At 45.9% G+C, this 20,923-nt stretch overlaps 1 protein-coding gene across 2 annotated transcripts in view; it reads left to right on the top strand.

Annotated features, from left to right (window-relative positions):
• Positions 1-20,923, top strand: part of FLT1 (fms related receptor tyrosine kinase 1) — a 175,702-nt gene that overhangs the window by 58,049 nt on the left and 96,730 nt on the right. For both annotated transcript variants that reach the window (XM_059041793.2, XM_067016795.1), the window contains 4 exons: positions 1,558-1,732; positions 2,929-3,046; positions 5,093-5,262; positions 5,619-5,778. In XM_059041793.2, coding sequence (XP_058897776.1) covers positions 1,558-1,732; positions 2,929-3,046; positions 5,093-5,262; positions 5,619-5,778 — 623 coding nt within the window. The remainder of the gene's footprint in view (positions 1-1,557; positions 1,733-2,928; positions 3,047-5,092; positions 5,263-5,618; positions 5,779-20,923) is intronic.

Below are 20,923 nucleotides of genomic sequence, written 5' to 3'. Positions count from 1 at the left end.
AAATGGAGTCATATAGTCTGGGTTTTGATGGAAATCATATACTCTTCATACATGGAAAGAGGGAAGAAACGTGTACCCTTGTCAGTGTCGCTGCTCTAAGTGACAGTATGGTAATACGTCTGCGGAACGCCCATAACCTTCGAAAACGGTGCTGTCCAGTGGAACTTGCTGTGATGGAAGTGCTCGAAAACGCTAACCACTAGGCACCTCTGCCTGATAGCACGCGGCATGTGGCTTGCGGGACTACGGAGCCGCGTTTGAAATTTTGTTTCATTTTCATTTAAACAGCCACACGTGGCTGCTGGATGGTGCAGATGACCCCGTGTCTGAAACCCAGGGGCAGTTGTAGGGTACCAAGGCAGAAACAATACCAATGTTACTCGAACACGAGAAAGGAAAGCCTTCTCCGAGGGAGAAGGGAGAGGCAGTACCGACGTGAACAGAGTTGCCGAAGGTCCCTCGGTCTTTCGTGTAGGGCACGGAGTCTCTGATTTTTGATTGCAATGGTCGGTGTCTCCTCTGTGGCCGCTGCTGAGAATGGCGAAAATGGCGTAACGTGTGTCTGTCCCAACAGGGCAGTAAAAGGACAGGTGGGTAGGATTTACGCAGCATGGCGCACAGGGGAGCTAAGTTCAAGACCCAGAGATGCGTTTGGCCAGCTTCCAGAGTCTTTTTCCATGCCTCCTCACGGGGACGGACGGAGAGGAGGAAATAACATATTATGTGTTATAAAATGCAACGCTTTAAAAAAAAAAAAAAAAGAAGGAAAAGAAAGGAAGGAACAATGAAAGGAAAAGGCACAGTGACCTCATCTTCGCAAAGCCAGGAGTGGGTCATTGTGGCCAGTTTATACCGCTGAGCCTGAGGCCTGCAAACGTGGGACGGCACCCCACCCCACCCGCCAGATCGCTGGCTCAGCTTGTTGATGGCTTTGCAGGCCCCCAGACCCATTTAGTGGTATTTTAGCAGATATTGGCAAGCCTTGCTCAAATAGGGAGATAATGAAACTAGAATCATTACGCCTTAATGGGTGTAGCCAAGAATCATCGTCTTTCCCTTCATTTCTAAAAGGAAGCAAAAGAAAACTCACGCGGTGCTTTATTAAGAGAAACCCTGTGATTAATCCAGATACCGACCATGGCCCGAGTCTGTGTGTGATACCGCTGCCCAGAGAACAGGTTACCGGTGCTAGAGGGAAGAGTTAGATTTGTACTCAGAAGACCCAAGTTCCCAGACTACGTTTGTCCAGTGTTTCTGATGCTTCAACTTCTTCAGCTACAATAAGGGCAAGAACCCTGCCAGTCTCCCTGGCTTGTGAGAAGCTGTTGAGATATTGCGTGTGAAAGTGCATTTGAGGAAAGTGAAGTGCTAAGTCAGTGCTGCCACGGCACGTGTTGGAAACACATCGAGACAGAGATGCTGGTCCCGAGCATCTCGCTCTGGGGGGGTTTGCCTCTTAGCGCGTAAACTATTGGTCCGCGGAATCATCTGAGAAATGCTGGAACTCCCAGCGCAAACAGTGACTCCTTGTACATTTGTTACACGTTTTCTTTCTAGATAAAAAAGAGAGCCTCTATAAGGCAACGAATTGACCGGCGGAATTCCCATAACAATGTATTCTACAGCGTTCTTGTTATTGACAAAGTGCAGAACAGAGACAAAGGACTTTACATTTGTCGTGTGAAAAGCGGCCCGTCATTGAAATCTGTGAACACCTCAGTGCATATATATGGTAAGCAACCCACGCTCTGCTTTCTAATCATTGCAGAATTGGAGGGTTCTATAAAAAAAAAAAAAAAAAAAAAAAATCTTCTTTTGGCCAAGAGGTACGCCATCATGAACAAATACAACTTTGTCCCCCTCCGCCCCCTGCCAAAGAGCAAATCACATTAAGTGTTCTTTAAATGTAATACTTTTGCACTGGCTACAGAACCTTTTCCTTACAAATTTATTGTGGCTAATAGGTCAGGCATGAGAATCTGTATGAAATTCTTTATTTAGTGTTGCGTATAAACAAAACGGGAAAATACAGTCCGTTTTACGTTCATTTTCTGGGAGAAATTTCTCAGGCACTACTGATTTAGAGAAAAATAGGCTGGGATAAATTATTTAGAATTGATGCTCTTTTATCTCTGGTTTTATGCTCATGAAATTCTAATAGTTTTGCTTAGTTCCAGTAGGCAAATTCTGTAAAGAAAACACTTCAACCTCTTTAGAATCTTTAATAAACCTTATTGATTTCTACCACTGAAAAGAAAAACTTGTAAGGAGCAGGAACTAGGGGACCGTTCTATCAACGGCCTTTGATATTATTATTATTATTATTATTTTTTTTTGCGGTACGTGGCCTCTCCCGCTGCGGAGCACAGGCTCCGGCCGCGCAAGCCCAGTGGCCGTGGCTCACGGGCCTAGCCGCTCCGCGGCACGTGGGATCCTCCCGGACTGACCGGGGCACGAACCCGCGTCCCCTGCATCGGCAGGCGGACTCCCGACCACTGCGCCACCAGCGAAGCCCTGATATTCTTTTGACTTTCTCCAGTTGATGTCTTATATCAAATCAGTTACTTTAGAAGGGCGTGGGACAGCCTTCTCCCACGGTATGCAACATTGGCCGGGTAGATTTTTAGAAGTATCTTTAGTTTCAATATAGGTGTTTAAGGTGTTTTACTTCTGTTGCCCTGCCACTGGGTTTTTATATCCCTGGGACCATTTGATTTTGCAAGTATGAAACCAGTTAGAGTACTTTTAAGTGGTTTTATTCACTGCTCAGTATTTGGGCTCACCGATGGCCTTATTAATAATTCAGCTCTACTTATTTATTGGTTGCACCCTCCTTGAATGAGGCAGCTGAGTTGGCGTTTTTTTGGTTTTCTTTTGTTTACATAAATGTCGTCTTTTCTAATGGATTTATCACTTCTCCTTTTGAAGATAAAGCGTTCATCACGGTGAAACCTCGACAGCAGCAGGTGTTTGAGACTGTAGCTGGCACGCGGTCTTATCGGCTCTCTGTGAAAGTGAAGGCGTTTCCCTCGCCGGAAGTTGTATGGTAGGATCACAGTTACGTTCCTAGCAGCTTAAGATATGCTTTGTCAGTAGGAAGATGCAGGAGCCCAGTGACTTGAATTCCTGAAAAGAAAAAAAAAATCAAGATAAGCTTCCCAGACAGCAGTGAAGAACTAAGAACTTGGGCTGAGCTGGAGGGGAAGGAAAATAATGTAAATACAGGATGGAGCAAGGGATTCGTTTTCTGAGTGCTCATTTCAGTTTTGTCGTTCTCTCCCTGCGACTAAATTTGGGCCTCTCTAAACCTTCCTATGATGTCAACGTCCTCTGAATGGAAAATGTTGAGCCACGATTAGGAAGCATCTCTAGTGTGTAACATGCTCTATTAACCCTGAAGAAGTGGGCCCTTGTGTTGAGGATAATAATTCTCTTCTTATCGAAAAATAATTCTTTGAGATACAGCTGGGCTGAAAGTTCCAGTCTTGTTTTAAAATTGAACAAACATTAATAGGGACAAGACTTATTCAGTGGCGGAGATGCACTCATGGCCCTACTTGAACTAATTAAGGGTTTTTTGGCTCGAAGTCTGCAAATTGAGAAACTCTTTAAGCGGTCTTTTTTAATGCGAGCCCAATACCTGCTGTAAAACAATGTAATCTGTTGGTAATCTGCAATCATTTTGTTAAATCGTTTGAAACGCCAGGATCTTTGGCTCAGGCCACCACATTCTAAACAAAGAATGTAGTACAAAACTGATTAGGAAAACAACCCATACGATACAGAATCTCAACCATAGCTTGTTTTTCTTTCAGTATCGTAGGGCTGTAGCATTTGTTTCCAGTGTCCTCAAATCTTTCATAGGGAATTAAGGAGAAAATGAGACTTTGTGCTATGCCCCTTCATGCCGTCGCAGTAGAAAGGAGATTTTTTGTTCGTTTCATAGGAAATTTACTATTAAACTTTTTAGATGTTATGAAAGTGCATTATTCCCGAATAGGAATTGAATTGCTCTGGGAAGGACATTCCCTCTTTTCAGTATCTGAGAGTATCGCCAGCTGTTCAGCGCTGCTAATTCAGTAGCTAAGTAGCAAGGACCTAAAACAAACCAAAAATATCAACCCATTTTTGAAAATACTGACTTGCTTAGAGGAAATAATTTCAAGGATACTAAAATGGGATTTGTAATCACACAATAGAGCATAGGCATTTTAGCTGCTGTGGAACTGAGACCCACTAGTAACGGGAATTTGTTTGCGTGACTGTAATACACGCGTGACTATGAACCAGTGACGTTCCTCATAATACAGTTTTATGCAGAACACAGTCAATTCCTACTAACAGATGGAAAATGCCCATTGAAAGGACTGTCATTTAATGCAATCATAGAATTTTACAGTAAAAGAGATCTTTGAGAAACTGAGGCTCAAACGGATAAGTTCAAGGCACACAGGGGCCGTGCCAAGGCAAGCCTTCCAGCCTGACTCTCGGTTCTGTATGCAACCGCGTGGTGTCTAGGCGTTGAGTCTGTCTCTGCAGTTTAAAACAATTCTTTTTACGTTTATACCTTTTGTTTGTGAGTTCTTTGCCTTCACTTTTCTTCCCCAGGGGAAAGAACCCTTGAGAATCTCGGTTTCACTCTAGCTTATGAAAGGGCAACTGGTGTGGCCATTTATATGACTAATAAGAACTCCACATGAGGCCACAATAGGAAAATCTATTTTTATTTTTATCTGGAGAAGTGATCTAGTTGATCTGACGAACAATGACCCTTGTATGGCTGATGGAGCCTCGTGGAGAACTCTGAAAAACATCTCAGGTGGAATCAGCCTGGCCTTCTGGGTTACACTTAAGCCACAGTGGTGACCAGTGTCCCCGTGGGTACATTAAACCGTCACTCGTCTTTCTTTCGGCTTACTTCTTTCCACTTTGCCAATCAACATGAAGTGTTTCCCAGTCTAAAAACCCCACCGGGCTTTACTGAAAAGTCCGTGTCTAAATGTTTTAAAGGAATGTTGAGGACCCAAGGCTCGAGATGCCTAAATTGGAGAGGCCATGTGAAGTGACTTACTGATTGTGCCCTTAACCACAGGTTAAAAGATGGGTTACCAGCCACTGAGAAATCTGCCCGCTATCTGGTTCGCGGCTATTCGTTAATCATCAAAGATGTGACTGCCGAAGACGCCGGGGATTACACAATCTTGCTGGGCCTAAAGATGTCGAATGTGTTCAAAAACCTCACCGCCACTCTAATTGTCAATGGTAAGTTCACTGTTCACACTTTCTTTTGGTTCTGGTGGGGGCTGAAATTCGTGAAAATTTGTGTCAAAAGTCAGTATAACAAAGAAAGCAAAATTTTTTAAAAATTGTTTTAAAAACCACTTCTTCCCCGTCCCAGCTATTTCATGGTTGCTCGTTTTCTTCCATAAGCAATATGATTTTTTTTTTTTTTTAATCATTGTGGTCGGAATGTACATACCTTTTCCAGTTGGCATTATAATGACACATCCGAGGGTTCTGTCCACGTGCGTTTCCCCGACAGCAACACCAGCGAGGATGTGGTCCAGGAGGGCGTCATGACAACAGCTCTTGACCTCTGTCCTATTTTCTCCTTTCAGTGAAACCCCAGATTTACGAAAAGGCTGTATCATCGTTTCCAGACCCGACTCTCTACCCGCTGGGCAGCAGACAAACCCTGACTTGCACCATTTATGGTATCCCTCAACCTACCATCACGTGGTTCTGGCATCCCTGTAACCGTAATCATTCCAAAGCAAGGTAGGGACGGTTCGTTTCTTGAGTAACTTTCGAATGCTTTTTGACACCTGGACTCAAGGGTCTTAGGGAGCTGGCAGATGGCACGTGCGGTCCACTTGGGGGCAAAGGCTTTCCCTGCCTTGGGAAAAGGTAGGCGATATATCTCCTCTTCTTCCTTGCCCACGTCTAACCATTTCATAATTTTTCTCTCTAGCTTACAGTTTCAGGCTAGGAGCACAGGGACAGAATGAAGGTCACCCTGTGAGCCGTTCTTTGGAACTCGGGTTGGAACGCTCATCTCTGGCTTTCCAACCGAGAACACCCAGGCTTCGGCTCCACCTCTGCATCAGTTACACTGGTCTCCCCATTTCCCACTCCGTAAGCACCGAGTATGACATCAGGTCTTCCCACCGCTGAAGCACGTTTCCTTTCCTAGGCTCTGAGCATGTTCCTTCACCTGTCGGAAATGAGCTTCCGTGCATTTTCTGCTTCCTAAGAGGTCCTCCTGTGTCTTTCCAGGCTCAACAATGCTGTCACCTTCCCCACCCTCCAGACTTTCCCATTCAGACCCCCTTGTCCCTTCTCAGCATGCACAAGCAGCACTTGGCTGACACCACCGTCCCATCACAAGGTGTGCGTACACTTGGCTTTTCTCAGAGCCAGGAGCTGACTCGGCACCTCTCTGTCTTTAGGGGCTGGCACCGCGCCTGGCTCACAGATGCTCAGGGTGCATCTGCTGAATGAGTTCAGCCGGGCCCTTGGTTAACTGCGCAGTGTCTCCTTGCTTCCTGTTGGTGACCGAGCCCTGTTTGTTGTTTTCCATTACTGTTTAGTCTAGAGGACTGAGACTAATGATAGTTCGCGCGAGCAAGTTTGAAGGACAGGAATAGACTTGATAGGTGCAACTATCCATCTAACTATCAAGTAAGCGAGTACCGAGACTGCTCAAGAATTATCACGAGGCCAAATATTTTCTTTCATGCTTTTAATTCCCCTAGCAGAGTGGTTGGGAGAATTAAAAAAGAAATGACGTAATTCTGGCATAAACGGAAGAGGCTGTTTGGTTTTCTAGATTCTTCCTGCAATTCCAACTTGCCTTCACATTGCGTTTTCGTATTTTAAGGCATATCATTCTGATCGTGAAAGTTGCTGGTAAGTTGCGGAATTCCTGAGAAGTAGCTGTTTCCACATATCTGATTTCTCATCTGAGTGAATCATTTGCTAAGAACATGCACATCTTCAATACCTTCTTTACCACTGTGATCATTCAACCCCAAGGACAGTGAGATCTACTGAGATTTTATATTATTTATTTTGCTGATTTGGAGATGATGGACATCCATATTTATGGACTTGTCCCTTTAAGTATTTGTGCTAACCTAACTTGCAGATAAATTTAAAATAACTAACTTAAGCTGTTAGGTTTGGATAAAGGTATAGAGTTGAATTTTTATGGAATAACAGCCTTTTTAAGATATTCTTAATTTTTTTTTGACAGTAGCAAATCTAAAATTTCAGTTCTGTTTAGGATTAGAGCTAGTAACTATGAGAAAATAACAATTAGGAGTGATAGAACATAATATTATAAAGTTAGATTTGAATAATGCTCATAAAATAGGTTTGGGGAATGAGGTCAGCTGGAGCGAAACTTTGTAAACGTTACCCCTCTTCTGATTTCTTTGTGGTGTATGAGATCCTTCTCCCACGTTACAGAGTAAGCTTGCCGAGGCATGGAAAGATATCATATTCCTCTTGGAATTCTCTCAAAATTCAGAGCAGTACCTTACATCTTCAGTAAATGTTTGTCGGCCATTTGACTTATTCTCTTAATGTTAAAGGCATTCTTTCTTTTTTAACCAACCACAGACAGATCAAAAATGAAAGCTTTAACTCTTTCAGTGATGATTCAAATTGTTGCTTGAAATTATCTGCAGGAAATGTGCATATCCCTAAGAAACTCTTCATTTTTAAAGTCAGTAGACTGAGTAGCTTACCTGTGTCAGGTCCAGATTTGATGCTTGGTGTTAAATCAGTACATTTAACATAGAAATATCTTCAGAAAGATACATGGGACCTTTGTGCACTAGAAAGGAAATAGCAGAATTTGATTTTACCCTGCAGAGAGATAAAAGCTCAAACTGACGGGTAAATGAAGCCCCGTTTTACGACTAAAATTTTTCAAATATGTCTTTATATAAATCTATTTTATATACTTAATTTCAGTTGCAGACAGGAATTTTAGTGACATTTGAATAAGGGATGTTCCAATCCATGAATTTTTAAAATCTTACTTATTCTCGGTTACATAGTACATATTTGCAGAGTGGTATCTATGCATCATTGTCAAAAGAGATTAGGTGATTAATATATACACATTACTCTTGAATATGTAGAATAGTTCTTGGTATTTAAATTTGAGGCTCTAGTTAAGGGATATATCTGTATAAGGACCACAACCAAAGCACTAGTTTTGAGGTTAGAAGGTATGTGTTTTCAGTAGCTCAAAATTATTAAGTGGTTTAATATGGGCCACTGGTTAATGGGTCTAAAGTAAAGAAGTTCAGACTTAAATTGTATAGTTTTCTGGAATCCAATAAATACATTTTTTAAAAACGATCAAACTAGCTCAACTAGCTCATCTTCGTGGGTATTAAGAGCCACGAATTAACAGAAATTTCTTCCTTATTTAAAAAGAACATTAACTCAGCAGCTTTTACCCCATTTTTAAACATTGTGGTTTCTGATTCACCTAGAATTTGTTCTCATAAAACATTAAGAATAAGGGTGGGGGGGAGGGGTGGTTACTTTTAAACTCAGGTACGTAACGAGCTGAGGGGAAATACAGCAGAATCTTCCCCCCCTTTTACTTTTCTGCAGATGTGGGTGTTAAAGTAGTAGAAGTAGACTATTTCTTTTGAATTTTTAAAAACACGAACCTAAGTCATTGACACTGAATGAGGGCTTTTTTTCATGCTTAGCAGCTGGCAGGGACTCCTTCAATAGATTGTCCTAAACTTGCCCCATGTCAGCCTGAGCATAAACCCAGGGAGCGCACGGAAGGATGGTGAACTTATAGTACCTTTCACATGTGTGTAGTTTACAGCTTCTGTTCGTATGAAGTAGAGGCAATTCCACATACTTCATAGAGAGAATACGAGGACCCAATGAGTCAGTAGCATTACGGTAAATGTCTGTCAGTAAGGCTCTGAAACTTTTTAAGGAACTTGAATTTTCTGTCTACTGTAGACCTAGTTTCACAACAGAATGTTTACCTAATATTTCTGAGAAGTGACCACAAACTGTGGAAAGTAAAATGTAATTTTGCCGGGCTTTAGAAACAGAAATCTCTAGTAGGTCTGGGTGATAGAATTGAGGCAAATAGAATGTATGATTTTTCAGAAGAAGAAAAAGGAAATCGGCCATGTAGATGAGCTAGGCAAAAGTGAGAACAAGCTCAAGTGTATAAAGGGGGAATAAAGTGACCCCCCAGTTGGGTGGCCAGCACCGTTCATTTGTTTCCTGTCTTAGGAGGAAGTGGTTCTGACCTGTGGGTTGGCCGAGGCTGGGATAGGGCAGAGCAGGATGTGAGAGAGCTGACCCCTGCTCGGAGAGCCCACGCTGGACTTCTAGAACTTCAGCTCCCCCCTGCATTTTGAAGAACTAAGTAGGACTGCTAACCGCCCATGCAGTGAGCTGGTCTTGACCTCATGGTCCTAGATGAGCTTTGCCACAGTGCTGGTCCAGCCCCAGAGGAAACGCGATTCGGAGAAGGTTGCCCACGCAACGGAGGATGCTCTGTAAAGGAACAAGGAACACTATTAGACTCTTTGGAAAGGGGCCCCTCTTTAGGGAATGGAAGGGATGGATTTGAGGAACCCAGGAGGAATGGGGAAAGAGCAGTCTGGTTCTTTTCTATAAGGAGGTTTAAGGCCGGCAGCCTTGCACGATGGCAGTTGGGGTTTTAGAACAGACATTCTTCAGATCACAGGCTATTTTAATTCCCTCTCCCCGTCTAATCATCACAAGTTATCATTTCCAGGTCAAAAATAAATAACACTGATAGAGTTGCATAGATCATCATTCCTTTTTTTAAATATAAATTTATTTATTTTTGGCTGTGTTGGGTCTTCGTTGCTGCACGCGGGCTTTTCTCTAGCTGCGGCGAGCGGGGGTTACTCTTCGTTGCGGTGCGCGGGCTTCTCATTGCCGTGGCTTCTGTTGTTGCGGAGCACGGGCTCTAGGTGCACGGGTTCAGTAGTTGTGGCACGTGAGCTCAGTAGTGGTGGCTCGTGGGCTATAGGGCACATGGGCTCAGTAGTTGTGCCGCGCGGGCTCTAGAGCGCAGGCTCAGTAGTTGTGACACACGGGCTTAGTTGCTCCGCGGCAATGCGGGATCTTCCCCGACCAGGGCTCGAACCCGTGTCCCCTGCATTGGCAGGCGGATTCTTAACCACTGCACCACCAGGGGAGTCCCTGTATCCTCGTTCTTTAGTGGAAAAAATGGTAGGTGTATTAGATTCTTTGTGAAAGTCTCATTTCCTTCATCTGCTATCTGTGATGACCAGTAAAAATAGGTAGAGAGAAATCTCTGCTACTTCTACCGTGTTGACATTGCCCACATCTTACAAAGCATTTTGTACATGGTCAGTATTCAGTCTAAATATATTGTCAGCCGTCTATTATCACACAGATATTGATTGGGCACCAACCATGTGCAAAACAAAGATAATAGCATTTGTGTTTAGAATTTGTGTTTAATTATGTAAAGTCAGATCCATTTGATGATTACTTATCTTCTCTATATATGGACCTGCAGGATCTCTCTTCCACAGTCTCGGGGATAGAGACCTGGGAATCAAGGAAATGGGTTCTGTTCTTGGCCCAGTCCCTGACTTCTGTGTGACCTTGGCCAGTTATTTAATCTGGGCTTCAATTTCCCCTTTCCTATAATGCCCACTGAGTAATGAGTGAAGTGAGAAATGCACTTAAAATTACGTCTTCTTTCAAAAAAGCGTGAAATGATTTCCTACTTGCTGCACACTATTTTCCTTCCGCTTCTTACAGATTATAAAGCCATTGGGCCTGAGGATTAACCCTGAAGATCAGGGCCAAATTAACAGAAAAAACAAAACAAAACAAAAAAACCTTATGAAAATAGAATGGTCATAAGAAAAGTCCTACTTGTAATTATGTATTCCGTGGTACACAACTGACTCGGTCATGTCAGTAATCACCCATTAAGAAAAAAAAATGCAGCAGCTCCTCCACCACTGGTGTCAACCCCTATTTTCCTCAGTGTCAACCTGGACGACCTCTGTCAGTTTTGGTCCAGCCCATACAGACCCAAGGCATTATCATTCTTTGCCCAGTTAGCCCTAAAATTTTGCTGGACTCACTTGGTGTTTTGCCAATGAACCCCTTCAGAATGCAAAAAACTGTAGTTGGATTCTCAACTCACGGAAGGTAGAGGGGCTAGTGTATTCTTTAGGACTTTCTTAGCTAAAATTGTGGGTTTGCTAAGAAAAGCCTAAAGCCTAATAAACATCCATGGAATCTCAAGGACCTGCTTCCAAAACTCTATAAAGTAAGTCCGATTTTGGAATCTCAAGTAATTATGTGTTTAGACAGTTGACAGAAAATAATGCTCCCTGTAACAACACTGTAAATCAACTATGCTTCAGTCAAAAAAGAAAAAGAAAGGAAAGAGTAGGAGAGAAAATCACGTTCCCTGCCTCACAATTTGATTCCCCATTTCTGGAACATTCTTTGCTCAGCCATGAGTGTTCCGTGAGGAGACCACTCCAGGACTCAGTGTGCTAGGGCTTTTTGTGGGGGAGGGGTGGCAGGGGGTGGCCTACAAAATAAGGGAAGACAGAGGCATCTAGGAACTCTCAGAAGTTGCCTAATTGCATTTCTCTATTGTTTACGTCACCAAATTGGCAAAGAAAGGAAGGCCTGAATCATTAGGGAGGTGTTAGGTCTAGATCATTTGGGGGAAGCACAGTTTTGTGCGTATCAGTGGGGTATGTAAAATTAACAGGGCAAAAGCAGAACAATTGCTGACGGTAGTTAATGAGAAACATATTCAAGGACCCAAGTTTAATTGACCACCAGCGGGAATGTCTATTCTTTCTATGCCGAAACAGTTTAGTATTGGATTTTCTGCCTACGAGATGCAAGTTTTACCAATTTAAGCATTGAAAAAGTCAACGTCTCCTGGGGGCTGGATGTAGGTCAATGTCTGAGGGAAGCTGTAATTGAAGCAGACCTCTTCTTTTGGAAATATGACCACAGTCTGCACGTTGTAATGTTTAGCACGCTCCTTTTAAGTATACATACAATTTGTGTCCACGTCTCGTGTGTGTGTGTGTACGGGTATGCAGACTCAAACCAGGCAGGCTCCAGAGAATTTTAACTTGCCCCACGCAAAACCCTGAATCAAAACGGGGACTTAGAAGACGACCACTTCCCCCCAAGCCCACTTGAGCAGGACTTTGAGCTTAAACAGACAACGGAGCAAATCGGGCCGCCTCCGGGAAGCCTTCCTCACAAGCCAAAAGCGACCGCTCACTTGCTAATGGAGAACGTCTTGCGTCCTGTTATATAATTACGCGATGAGGAAGTGCTCGCCACCCCTTGTGAGTGCTCTTGACAACAGCCCTTCCCAAGAGTTCATGCAAAGACCTGAGAACGGAGAGCGAGCTCGTTTGCCAGATGCCTCTTGGCCACTCTTCGTAGGCATACAGGGAGCCCGGTGAATAATTGTTTCTAATTAACTGTCTCCTGTAATTCGTATCAAACGTTTCATTATGTGCTTAACTTAAACCAAGAGGCTGAATCAGAGGAAGTCCATGCTGGATGCTTTTTAGAGGGATCTTTTGAGCAAAGTTCAGTGTAGTTTCGCAGGATTAGGAGGACCAGAAGGTAGTGACACGCAATTTGGGAACATGGGCAGAACCTCTCCTCCTGTCTTTGGCCCGTATTCACGGATTTTAAGAATTGAAGGGGAATTTTCATGACTGAGTCTAGAAACTCCTGTCCTGACACAAGATCCGTAGTCATACATAAATAGGAGAAATCACTTGTAAAACATGCATCTGTCCTTGGAAAGCTGCACTTCAGTTTTATCTCTCTTGGCTTGGGAGACTGTTTCTTGAAATACGGACCTCAGTCTGTGGTTTATCATGTAACTCCACTGCCCTTGTAGGTGAAAAAGCAGAGCCTGGTGGATTCGAGCGGAAGGAAGGGTGTGACGGATTTAGACTCTGGCCCAGGTAGTGCTTCATAATGAGCTTCAATACTTGATTTCTTCATACCCTCTCCAGAAGCCTCATGGGGTGCTCTGTCACCTTGAGTGCAGTTGACTGCTTCATGATGACAGCCGTGAGAGACTTCATCCGCCAGCCCTTCCCAGTGCCAAAGTTGCACCCACCCCTTTCCACATTATCCCTCGTCTGGGCAGCAGTTCGACATCGTGGCCGTAAATTCCCCATAAGGAAACTGAAGCTCAGAAAGTTATTTCTCCGGTGTTCTCAGATCGTGGAGTAAAAGAGGCTAAGTAGGTAGGCATTTCAGAAGGTTACTATCCGTTGGTGACCCATGGGACTCCTCAAGTGGATCGCCGTGGGCTCCCAGAGGAAGGAACCGAAATCCCAGAGGGGATGGGGTCAGGAGAGCACTGGCCTCACTTCTTGGGTTTACTGCTGTCCCCCGTGATCGCAGAGTCCGCCGGTTGACTTAGAGTTGAACTGGGGCTGGAGAGGGAGGTTAGCGGCGGTTGGGGGAATTTGACTCCCATGGGACCGTCTCTTCGGGAACCAGGGAGGGTGAGCTGCTGGATCAGACCCCAACCCTGCGGGTGGGAGGAGACCCTCCGAGGGGCTAGAAAGCCCAAGGGGGTGAGCGAGCCTCAACAGGACGGACCTCAGGAGGACAGCAGGTCAAACAGTTAATCTGGCGCTTTTCCTGGGGCCGCTTCCCTCTCTGTGACTTGCCCACCACGCAGGCGTTTTTGATCTCTGGCAGGGAAGTCTCATTCCCTCTCATTCATCGTCCAGGATTAATTTTCTGGGTCAGGATTCAGCAAGCACGCAGCCCTCTGGGGGCCTCACAGAGCCCACGGAAGACTGATGAAAGGAGAGGAAGGAGAAAGGGAGAGCTTACAGCTGATGAGCGCGTGAAACGGGCACACGGAGGCTGCAAAGCTCAGCCTCAGCGTGGCTGGGTCTAGTCACTCTGAACGATTCATTCGCTCAGAATTTAAGACATGTTAAATATCGTATGATATCGCGGAATCTAAAAAAAAAGTCAAACAAATGAACTTGTTTACAAAACAGAAGTAGAGTCACAGATGTAGAAAACAAACTTACGGTTCCCAGGGCGGAGAGGGGGAGGAAGGATAAATTGGGAGATTAGGACTGACACATACACACTGCTATATATAAAATAGATAACGAATAAGGACGTACCGTAGAGCACAGGGAACTCTACTCAATACTCTGTAATGACCTCTGTGGGAAAAGAATCTATAAACGAGTGAATGTATGTATGTGTAGAACCGATTCACTTTGCTGTACAGCAGAAACAAACACAACACTGTAAATCAACTCTACTCCAATGAAAATTTTTAAAAATTAAGAAAAAGGGCGTTTAAGACATTTTAGAGATTAAAAAGAAGCTTGTTTTAGAGATGAGAAACTGAGGCTCAAAGATAATTATCCGTCACCTCACAGCTAGACAATGGCAAACGCGGGACGAGACCCAAGTCGTAGAGTTCTGTCTGCTTATTATTCCTGTTTATTCTTATTTCCGCCGTGACGTTGTATAGAGACCCCGTGAGAAGTGCTCATAATCTGGTCGAATAAGCGAACCGACGTGGTTTCAGTGGACGGCAGAGGGTGAGCCCTGCAGTTAAGGGGGAGCATTGTGGGGAGGGAAGATCTGGGTCCTAAAGGTGATGGGAAGGCACTGGGAGGTCAGATGGAAAGGGGAGGGACACGGGGACAGGACGGGTGAGGAGTGGAAGAGGAGATGCTTGGAGAGTCGTTGGCTGATCCACTGGGATGAGGGAGAATCACCACCAGGTCTGGAAAGGGCGGTTCGGACCTGACGTGGACTTGCTTGAAAGGCGGCTAAGTGATCTGCCAGCCAGTCCTTCTGCTTGAGCTTGACTTCCCTGGCCAGTGCCCCCGTACCCTGCTCTCTGGTTACCAGGGTCCCCCAGCCCCCCACCACCACTGTGCTTACTGAGTGACGGACTTGTGCGGACTCGGGGGTGGGGCCCTTTCTCCTGTCCTCAGCCCACGTTACGGGCACTGCAGCTCTGAAAGCTCGCCTTCCAGGTCTGAAGGTCAAGGGCTCAGGTTTTCACTCAGGCCTTTAAGAAAAGCTGTACAGCTGCTTATTATCCCATTTTCCTTAGGCCTTTCATGTTCCATATGCCTTGTCCTCATCACTGAAAGCCACGTGAGATGATCACGGATTTTGCTACGTTATTTGAGAAATCCTCTTGTGTGAGTGTGAAAACGTCTTTGGCTAAGTAAGGTGAGGCAAACAAAAATGGGTGTTTAGCAGCTACTTAGCACCAAACAGAAGGTTATGGCCAGTTTAGAAGACTGCAGGGCCTAGGGTTTCTATTTTTATTTTCCTCCGAGCTGAAACTTATTAAGCACCTGTCTTATAGGATAAGTGCTTAATCTGTGCTTTAGATGTATCATCTCATTTAATTCTCACAGAACTTCTACGATACAGGGAACTATGGTACTACTCATTTCCTAGATGAGGCACAGAGAGTTCCAAAGACCTTGTTAGGAACAAGTCCGCCACGTTGTAAGCGCAGTGGGTGGGTGGGGGGGACCCTGGTAACCAGAGAGCAGGGTACGGGGGCGCTGGCCAGGGCAGACAAGCTCAAGCAGAAGGACTGGCTGCTAGCTTACTTAGCCCCCTTTCAAGCAAGTCCACGTCAGGTCCGAACCGCCCTTTCCAGACCTGGTGGTGATTCTCCCTCATCCCAGTGAATCAGCCAATGACTCTCCAAGCATGTCACCACCCAGCACTTCCTCCATCACTATGAGGCTTGGTGTTGTAACAACTCTGTAGACATTAAGTTGAATAATTTTGGGTCAAAAGTTCATGATCCAGAAAGCAAATATGCTTCGAGAATTCTGTGTGATGGGGCTTCCGTGGTGGCGCAGTGGTTGAGAGTCCGCCTGCCGATGCAGGGGACACGGGTTCGAGCCCCGGTCTGGGAGGATCCCGCGTGCCGCGGAGCAACTAAGCCCGTGAGCCACAACTACTGAGCCTGTGCGTCTGGAGCCTGTGCTTCACAACGGGAGAGGCCGTGACAGTGAGAGGCCCGCGCACCGCGAGGAAGAGTGGCCCCCGCTCGCCGCAACTGGAGAAAGCCCTCGCACAGAAACGAAGACCCAACGCAGCCAAAAATAAATATATAAATTTTAAAAAAAGCAGCAGCAGCAGCAGCCTGTGTGATGACATCAAGAGCCACTTCTGAAAGCCACGAGGATGCAGAAAGGCCGTACAGTCTCGAATTTAAGGACAGGGGCTCTGCAGCCTGAATCCTGGCTCTGCCACCTACTACCTCCTACCGGCTGGGTGATTCTGGGCAAAGTAAATCACCTCTCTGGGTCCGAGTTTTCTGATTGGTACAATCGAGGTAACAGCACTGACATCCTAAGGCTGTTTAGGGGAATTAAATGAGATGATATATGTGAAGTACTTAGCCCAAGTCTGTTGGCTTAAAGTTCTCCAGGATTTTTGGTTGCTCTGGGGCCGCCCACTGCAAAGCTCCTTCCCTCTGCAGTAGCATCAGATACACGCAAGTGTCGTGTGAACGCAGACAGTCTGACAAAACGACCCACGCTGTCGGGTTCATGTTCTCCCGGGAAGCACGCTTGCATCCTTGGACAGGTCTTCTGACTGTGGTGATTTCCCGCAAAGAAATTAAGATGGGACCAGAAATGACGGAATCTTCAGATTACGTAGGAAGTTAGAGGAGCTGTAATATCCTGGACCTACTTGTGTCTCTGAATTCTCTCTCAGCTGTTCAACCCCTCACTGACGCACGTACCGTCCAGCCTACAGCAGCGCACGGGCTCCGGACATTTCACTTGTGTCCCGTTGTCTTCGGATATTGTCCCGTGCATCTGACTTATCTCTTCGATAACCATATCCTTAATAACGGAAGGAAATAAATCTTGTTCTTCTTTCAGAGGATGTGATTCTACTTCTTAAATGGAATGTGTGTGAACAAATTAATTTTGATTTGAATCAAACAGTGCTAGTAATTAATTGCCTAGCAAATGGTGCTAGTAACTGAAGACAGGAGAAGACCACTGCTGGTTAGTTATTTTCTATCAGGCCAGAAGGTGCTTCTCTGCATGTCAGCATCACTGCTTGAGTTGAAACTCTGTCCACCACTATCAGCTCGTCAGACGCCGTGATGGGTTCATCCCAGGTCATTAGTAACACTCCCCCTTGGGAACGGACAGCCCTGATGGTGGTGACACAGTGCTTGCTTGAGGCGGGATGTGCGAGGTCACTGGAGGGTCAGCAGTGCCCCTTTTTCAGCACATCTGAGGTGACGGATGGATGGCAGGGTTGACAACCCCGTGAGGTTGAGCCCACATCGAAGGCGTTATCGGGATTTGCTCTTCTCGTGAGGCTGTGGGTGCGCGAGGACGCGTGTGCTCTTCTGCTTCCCCCGGGGAGTCAGACTAAGCCCTGAGGTTACGATGACGAACAAGACCTGGTCCCCACTCTTAAGTCGCTCTCAATCTGGTCAGATAATCACGCTAACATGAGTGACCTGTCTGCCGTGGACCAGGCACTGCACCGGGCATGTCACACCGGTTAACTCGCTTAGCATCACCCGCGTGTTTGATGATGCGAAAGGATCTTCTCGGAATTAGTTCCCTTCTATTTTTTTTAGAAAACTGGTAAGACGTGGTCACGTGGCTTTGCTTCCTTTGAGGTGGCAATGTTAAAAACACATCCGTGGCCAAAGAATTTGAGGTGGTCATAGAAAAGTGCAATTAATAATTTAACAAGTCTGGATGAAAATGGGGTAAGACAGAGATATGGCCCACGTGCTTTACATGTTAGTCGTCGAGAGAGAGAAAGGGATGTGTAATGGACATGTGCGAGAAGAAGGGGGCCCGTAAGATAAGAGCATAGCAGGAGAAGTACAACTTTTCAGGGAGCTAAGATCCAAGAAGAATGACTTCTCCTCGCACCCTCTGTGTGCTGCGGTCTCAGCAGACGAACCCTTCAACCACATTTCTGGTACAGAGAGTGTCACGGGGCTGGTAATCGCCACCTCCCTCCCCGGTGGCCGGCGGCATGACACCGATGTAGAATTTATTCAAAGTGATTCCGTGGGCTGACATGACCCGGTGATTTCAGAACTCTTCAAGGGACTAAAAAGACCGAGTCCGCTGATCAATTCCCTATGACAATGATTCTCCCAACCTTGCCATCCAGCGTTGCATGACCAGACGGTTGCAGAACCGTGATCTGAGCTCGGGTCTGACTGGCTCTAGAATTTCTGCTGAATGTGATTCCCTACCCCCACCCCGAAGGCCTTCTGGACATTTCCGTACTGACCGCCATGTAATAAGTAATATGCTCTCTTTATGCGAACAAGACGTAACCATAGCTTGAAGTACGCTTCACTGGGCCACTCGAGTTAATACCTTAAGACTCCTTGCATGTGTTAAAGGATGTTATTTGTAGCCACTCCTAACGTTTCCCTGAAGGTTTTTTTTATTTATCGAATCGCCCTTCCTCTGCTGACCGGCCTTTTCACTAGGGCAGAATAATGAATGAAGAAATGGGTGGCCTCTCCGAGGCTCCTATCTGGGTGTGACCGAGTAGGTACCCACCCTTTGGCCTCCTGGTCACCCGGTGTGGGGTTCTCGCGATGCCTTGGCCCAGATGCCCTAAAAGAGAGCGAGTCGGGGCGGGGGCGTCTCTGGGGCTCTTGGGGGAGGCGAGCGGGAGAGAGAGGAGGAAGGAAAAGCAGAGGCTGGGAAGGCAGGCCTTGTTCTGAGTGTGAACGGACCGCGGGGCCCTCGAGAGCAGGAAGCGGCGCAGGCCAAGACGCTCACGGAAAAGCTCTTATCTAAACAGAGGTGGCCGGGGCGCTGGATCACCTCCACCATTGTCCCAGGAGCTGACCCCAGCCTCCAGTCCCCGAAAAGCCTTCTCCGCTCCCCCGTCGCCATTCAGACAAGAAGTAGTTTTCAGTATGGGCTCCAAGGCGTCACGAGGTCTCTGGCTGGGCAAGAAGTCACCGCCCCTACCAACAAAATCCCCCCAGCCTGACCCTGTGACCAGCCCGGAGGCCCAGGCCCTTTTCCTGGAGCAAAGAGGGGCGGCGACCATTCTGTCTAAACACGCCTTTTTGTGCCAGCGTCCTCTCCTCTCTATCGTTCTATTTGTTTTGAGAGAGTGTGAGGGAAGGGGGAAAAGATAGTGTTGCAGATTCTATTAATCTGATGGCTCAGACACACGATCACTAATGTTTTGACACGACACATGCAGGAGCGCAGGGAAGTTTACACGAGGCCCTTCTGCAGGATGGCGCGCGGTGGCGGGGAGCCGCCCGGTCGGTCGTGCCCTCTGGCACGGTTCCAGGTGGTCTTTTTTTTTTTTTTCCTCTCCACTTTTTTTAAAAAGACGTTTTACAGCCTCGATTTGCTCTTTATTACTGCTCTCTCCCTTTGTTTCCTCCCTTGAAATGATTCAGTATTCTTTACAAACAGATTCTAATCACAGTTAGCACGTGCAGTCAAATCCCATCACGTGGAGAAGCAGAGTCCACACAAGTCCTCAGCTTTCATCATCCAAAAAAGGAGAGAGAGAGAGAGAGGGAGATTATTCTGTGCCTTGGGACTTTGTAGAACTTTCTAGAGCCTCGTTTTCTCCTCCAGACTAAATGTGCTTTAGCTGTACTTTAACGTACGTACACCTACCTTCCCAGGCGATGGCGCGGGCTCAGGGAGGCAACCGTAGGGTGTAGGGCCCGGCCCGCTACTGTGTGCCCCCCGCAGAGGCCCCTCAAAACCAGCTGCTGCTATAAACGTATCGGCGTTCCTCACAAAGCAGGCCTTCTTCATCTCAGAATGTGTTTAGGAATCATGCAGATAAGTTTTAAGTTACCAGGGGGAAGAAAGATTGTAATAAAAGTTGGATCTTTTATTTCCTTGCAAGATGTTTTCTAATGCTGAAATTCATCAGCCAGCAGAAGACCAAGATTTCATATAATTTTAGCATTAAAACTCTGTAATGATGAGAACTAACCAGAGTTATGTAAAAAATGTAATTATAAAATATTCCTCTGCCCCCTCCCCCCTCCCCCCAAGGACCAGGGGCTACTTCTACTTCCTGAAAGCCAATATTTGGCTTCTCTGGGTATCCGTACTGGCTGGCTTCAGAGGAACCCCAGAGTTTCCTAACATGTGACTCTGAAGCATGGTGGTAAATGTTTGGCCGGGGTGGTGGTCTTTGGGGGGAGAATTCACGCCGTGTGACGGACGAGTTCTGGTGTGGCAGGAACGGTTAGGAATATCTGGGTTCTAATCCCAGATCTGTCTGCTACTTTCTCTATGAAGATGAGCAAGACATTTGATTTTCGTGAGTCTCAGTTTCCTTATTGGTAAAGGGATTTGTGAAATGGGGACCATAATACCTGCTTCACTGGGTGAGCGTGAGAATTAGCTGAGCTTACACGTGTGTAGCTGCTACCCCAAGCCTGGTACGTTAAAAGCAGCCCAGTAACAACTGGTTTCCCTTCAGCCAGCCAAGAGCCCAGTTCAGCAGAACAGAGATTTTGAAAGAAAGGTCAGCCTAACGTCATTCATTTATCATAGGGTGAAAGGGGATCCTTCACCTCTTTATCTTAAGATTCAGGTGGTAGAGTAGACCTTCTGGTATTGGGGTGGTTATTCAACTTGCTAGAAATCATTTAGGAGATGAGAATCTTACACTGGATAACTACAGGAGTCTCAGGTAGCATAACACAGGTACATCATAGCACTAAATGGGCCATTTCTAGAAAGGCCGAGTGAAGGCTTGGACCATCTCAGCCTGGTTCTTCAGAGAGTCTGTTGCTTTTCTCCCACGAGGGCCACTCCAGAGAAAACACAGA

Source organism: Kogia breviceps, chromosome 16 (assembly GCF_026419965.1).
Source record: "Kogia breviceps isolate mKogBre1 chromosome 16, mKogBre1 haplotype 1, whole genome shotgun sequence".
NCBI lineage: Eukaryota > Metazoa > Chordata > Mammalia > Artiodactyla > Physeteridae > Kogia > Kogia breviceps.
The sequence above is the reverse complement of the archived record's forward strand: the minus strand, read 5'-3'. Positions and strand labels throughout refer to the sequence as shown.